This window comes from Silene latifolia, chromosome 10 (genome assembly GCF_048544455.1).
Source record: "Silene latifolia isolate original U9 population chromosome 10, ASM4854445v1, whole genome shotgun sequence".
NCBI lineage: Eukaryota > Viridiplantae > Streptophyta > Magnoliopsida > Caryophyllales > Caryophyllaceae > Silene > Silene latifolia.
The window spans coordinates 65,443,785-65,448,542 of record NC_133535.1 but is presented as its reverse complement, the minus strand read 5'-3'; the positions used below and the strand labels follow the sequence as shown (position 1 = coordinate 65,448,542).

General features: G+C 46.0%; 1 protein-coding gene across 1 annotated transcript; it reads right to left on the bottom strand.

Moving 5' to 3' along the window:
* Nucleotides 1-2,959: 2,959 nt before the first annotated feature.
* On the bottom strand, nucleotides 2,960-3,543 carry LOC141607693 (uncharacterized). The gene is made up of 2 exons (XM_074427049.1): nucleotides 3,391-3,543; nucleotides 2,960-3,241 (listed from the first exon to the last, which is right to left on the bottom strand). Exons 1-2 carry the CDS (start codon nucleotides 3,541-3,543, stop codon nucleotides 2,960-2,962), a joined length of 435 nt encoding a protein of 144 aa, XP_074283150.1.
* Nucleotides 3,544-4,758: the final 1,215 nt, after the last annotated feature.

Sequence of the window (4,758 nt, the reverse complement as noted above, 5' to 3'; positions counted from 1 at the left end):
GATATTCCACCTGGCACAGTATCCTTCCGCGTCGTTTGACACGAATTGTGATGCGTTGTCACATATGATTTCTGACGGGATACCAAACTTATAGATGATATTATGTTTGATAAAAGAAATGACTTGCTTATCTTTTAACTCGGTGAATGCTTCTGCCTCTATCCACTTGGAAAAATAGTCTGTCATTGCTAGCATCCATAGTCTATTTCCTGGGGCCCTTGGCAGAGGGCCTACGATTTCCATTCCCCATGTTATGAATGGCCAAGGGGAAATGATGGGTGCAAAGGTTCTGCTGGCTGGTGGATCATTGGTGCTGACCGCTGGCAGGCGTCACATTTTCGAGCGTATTCTGCCGAGTCTGCTCTCATTATAGGCCAAAATTAGCCTTGTCTGAGGGCTTTGTTTGACAGAATCTTTCCCCCTGCATGGTTTTCGCATTCGCCACTGTGGAGGGCATGCAATACACTATGTGCTTCTTGCTTATCCAGGCACCGTAAGTAGGGTCCTGCAAGTGACTTTCTGAAAAGCACATTGTTAATTAGCGTAAATCTTGAGGCTTTTATTTTGAAACCCCTTACCTTCTTTTTGTCATCTGGCAGCTTGTCGTACCTTAACCAATCTAGGTAAGGCGTACACCAATCCGGGTTAGATGACTGGTCGTCTGTGCTTGACAGAACTGTTGCTTTATCTTACTGATCTTCTAGCTCTCCTTTGTCTACTTCCTTTGTCTTTTGGATTGATGGCTCCAATACATGCGCGATGGGAATGTTAGCCAGCTCTGTTGGCTTGAAGGTTACCTCCAGGGTTGCTAGAGCGTCAGCCTCCACATTCTGGTCTCTAGGGACCTGTTTGAGCTTGTAATCTCTGAATTTCTGTTTAAGCTCCTTTGCTACTTTCAAGTAGGCTATCATCTTTGAATCCCTGGCCACATATTCATCATTTACATGGTTGGCTATAAGCAAGGAATCGCTGTATACCTATAGGCTTCTGACTCCTAATTCCAGAGCTAGCTGTATCCCTAGTATTAAGGCCGCGTACTCTATTTCATTTTTAGTTGCCTTAAATTCGCAACGAACCGCTTGCGCTATCAGATCCCCATGTAGATATCGCAAGATTAGGCCTACCCCCGCTCCCTTTTGATTGGAGGCGCCGTCGATATGCATCTGCCAGACTTCTGCTTCCTTATCCCTTTTGAGGGTTAAGATTTCTTTGTCTGCCAGGTTTTGGGTAGCTGGGCTGAAATCTGACACGAAATCTGCTAACGCTTGTGATTTTATCGCCGTTCTTGGGTCATACCTAAAGTCATACCCACTGAGGTGTACGGACCATTTCGACATTCTGCCTGACAACTCAGGCTTTCTCATTATAGATTTCAGCGGGTAGTTAGTAATGACGTGTATGGTGTGGGATTCAAAGTAAGGGCGCAGTTTCTAAGATGCAATTACAAGTGCAAGTACCAATTTTTTGAGAGATGTGTACCTGGTCTCTGCTGGCAGCAGAGACTTACTTATGTAGTAGACTGGTCGTTGCTCCTTATCCTGCTCCCTGACAAGGATCGCGCTTACTGCCACCTCCGTGACGGCTAGGTAAAGGAACAATGGTTCTCCCTGTTCTAGTTTTGATTAGCAATGGCGGGGTGATGAGGTAGTGCTTCAGCTCCCTGAATTCTTGCTCGTGCTCTGTGGTTCACTCGAATCTCTGGCTCTTCCTCAATATGTCGTAGAACAGCCTGCATTTGTCTGAGGATCTCGAGATGAACCTGCTCAAGGCTGCTACCTTGCCTGCTAACCGTTGCACATCTTTTGGCTTTTCTGGTGATTCTAGTTGTAACACTGCCTTGATTTGTTCCGTGTTGGCTTCTATTCCCCTTTGAGTTACAATGTAGCCCAAGAACTTTCTGGATGAGACTCCAAAGGTGCACTTGGAAGGGTGCAGCTTCATTTTGTATTCTCTGAGTGTGCTGAAGGTTTTTGCCAGATGCCTCATGTGATCTTTGGCCTTCTCTGATTTTACTACCATATCGTCAATGTATACTTCCATGGTTCTTCCTATTTGCTCTTTGGTTGAGCAATCTCTGATACGTAGAACCCGCATTCTTTAGGCCAAAAGGCATAACGTTGTAGCAGTATATTCCTCTTTCGGACATGAATGATGTCTTTTCCTGGTCTGCTGGATCCATTTTTATTTAGTTATACCCACTCCAGGCGTCCAAGAATGTTAGCATCTCGTGTCCAGTTGTTGCATCTACCATTGCGTCAATGTGTGGCACCGGGAAGGGATCTTTTGGACATGCTTTATTGAGGTCGGTGAAGTCCACACATACTCTCCATTTTCCATTCTTCTTGGCCACTACTACCACGTTTGATAGCCATTCTGGATATTTTACTTCTATTATTTTGTTCGCTGCTAGCAGGCTATCCACCTCTTTATTGATCACTTTATTCCTTTCAGCTACAAATTTCCTTTGTCTCTCCTGGATAGGCTTACATCTTGGGTCTACGCTGAGCTTCTGTGTTATGATAGATGGATCTATTCCTATCATGTCATCATGGGACCATACGAAACCATCCATGTTGGCTTGCAAAAATTTGATTAGGTGCTGCCTGAGGTCACCTGTGCATCAAACCCCTACTAGCACCATTCTTTCTGGATGCAGCTTGTCCAGGTTGATTTGGTCCAGTTCCTCAGCTGGGGGCTCAATGTATTCGTCCTGGATGTGCTGCTTCTATAATTGCTATGCTGGAGAACTGGTTGTGCACTTTAATGATTTTTTATAGCAGCCTTTGCCTTCCTCCTGATCTCCGCGTATCTTTTCCACTCCCCAAGGTGTAGGTAACTTCACACATTGATGATACGTTAAGGGGACTACCTTCATTAAATGCAGCCATGGCCTTCCGAGGATAACATTGTAGGTATATTGTCCATCTATGACCAAGTATCTTACTTGTTTATTGATTCCTCATGCGTAGGTTGGGATCACGATCTCCCCTAGTGAGTTAGCTGTTTCTCCACTGAATCCTACCAGCGGGATGGTCTTCTTCTGTAAGTCCTTTTCACTGAACCTCATATTTTCTATGGTTTTCAGCATGATTAGATTGACCGAGCTGCCAGTATCTACCAGAGCCTTCATAACCGTGAAATTGACCATTGATAATGTTATGATAAGTGCATCATGGTGTTCCTGGCTATCATGTATATCTTCCTCGTCGAAGGCGACAGCAGGCAGGTCGATGTGGAAACTCTGTAGGAGGTCTCTGGTCTATCTCCCTTAGTTTAAGTAGCCCGTCTCTTGGCTGTCAAATATGTTAGTCCGCTTAGGTCTGAGCTGCATGTTATCACGTTTATTATTTTGGTGCATGTGGGCGATGTCGCGGGCTTTGTAGAGCCCACCTTATCCCGCTGCTTGCCCCCACGTGGTAATAGGTGGCTCAGCTCCCCTTGCTCGTATAGGCGTCTGATCTCCCTGCGTAAAGTGTAGCAATCCTCCGTAGTATGTCCGATGTCACGATGGAACTCGCACTTTTTCTTATTGTCTTTCGCCATAATTTTCCTTCTACCGGTGGCCTGGGCCACCTTACTCCGTCTCCCATTTCTCTGAGTGCCTTCAGGATTCCTCCGACGCCAGTTGTGAATCCATATTCTGCCAGCGTAGGGAGTTGCTGATTCTCCTCTCTGTTGTCAATTCTGTTAACTCCCCCACCATATGGTTTGTATCACTCCTCCCTCTTTCTAGTGGATTGCTTTCTACTTGACTTCTCTATGGCTGATGTGCTGGATACACTTCGCGTGCTCGGTATGCTTGCTCTAGCTAACACATCTTCTTCCAGTCTGTATGTTGCTGCCGCTTTTTCTTGCACTACCTCAAAGCTATGGCAAGGGTGCATAGTCAGCTGCTTATATAGGTCTGACTCGTGGTGTAAGCCCCTTCTGAATGCTTCCACCATTGTTGACACATCACACTCCCTTACTGGAACCTTTTCGTTATTGAACATGGTGTTGAATTCTTTAATGGTCACGTTGGCGCCTTGGACAATCCTGTATAAGTCACCGGCGTGCTTTTGTGTCTTCCGGCTGCTTGCAAACTGCTGAGTGAACACATTTACTAGATCGACGAATGTGGATATCGATCTATTAGGCAGGCTTACGAGCCATATGAGTGTCGGCCTTGACAATGTAGACCCGAACCCCTTGCATATGCAAGCTTCTTTCACATGTCCAATGGTTGTTACTGTCATCATCTTTTTCTTGTATTGGCTCACGTGATCAAAGGGTTCGGTTGTGCCCTCGAAAAGAGTCATGTTTGGGTTGTTGAATCCCTTTGGCATGGCGACAACCTATATTGCATCCACGAATGGTGAGTCAGCATAGCTGTCAGGTCCTGCTTTTTCGAGTGGGGATGGCATCCCTGGGACCCTGCTCAACATCTTGCTCAACTCTAGATATTGCTTGTTTGTCAGGCCACCTAAGTCTGTGCTGCGGCCATCTATCACCTGCTGATTTTGGATACTGCTTCCAGGCCAGAGTTCTTTGGGATTCTGGTGCGGTGAGTTATCCAATGGATTTGATGTCACAAGCGTCCCTTGGTGCTAGCTTACTTCCGTGAGGAATCCTGTGACCCTAATCCGAGGGTTGAATACCATAAGCAATGAATACTCCGGAAGTGTCCCCATCCCCGAACCAGAAACTAGGGCGTTCGGTCGGCCTTACCCCTTGATTATAGGTAAACTCATGCATATCTCTTAGGACCAAGGAGTTGTT

Coding starts and splice junctions, on each gene's coding strand:
- LOC141607693 (XM_074427049.1), bottom strand. CDS start 3,543: ATGGCGAAAGACAATAAGAAAAAGTGCGAGTTCCATCGTGACATCGGA. Junction 3,242..3,390: donor GGGGCAAGCAGCGGGATAAG/GTGGGCTCTACA, acceptor GACCTCCTACAG/AGTTTCCACATCGACCTGCC.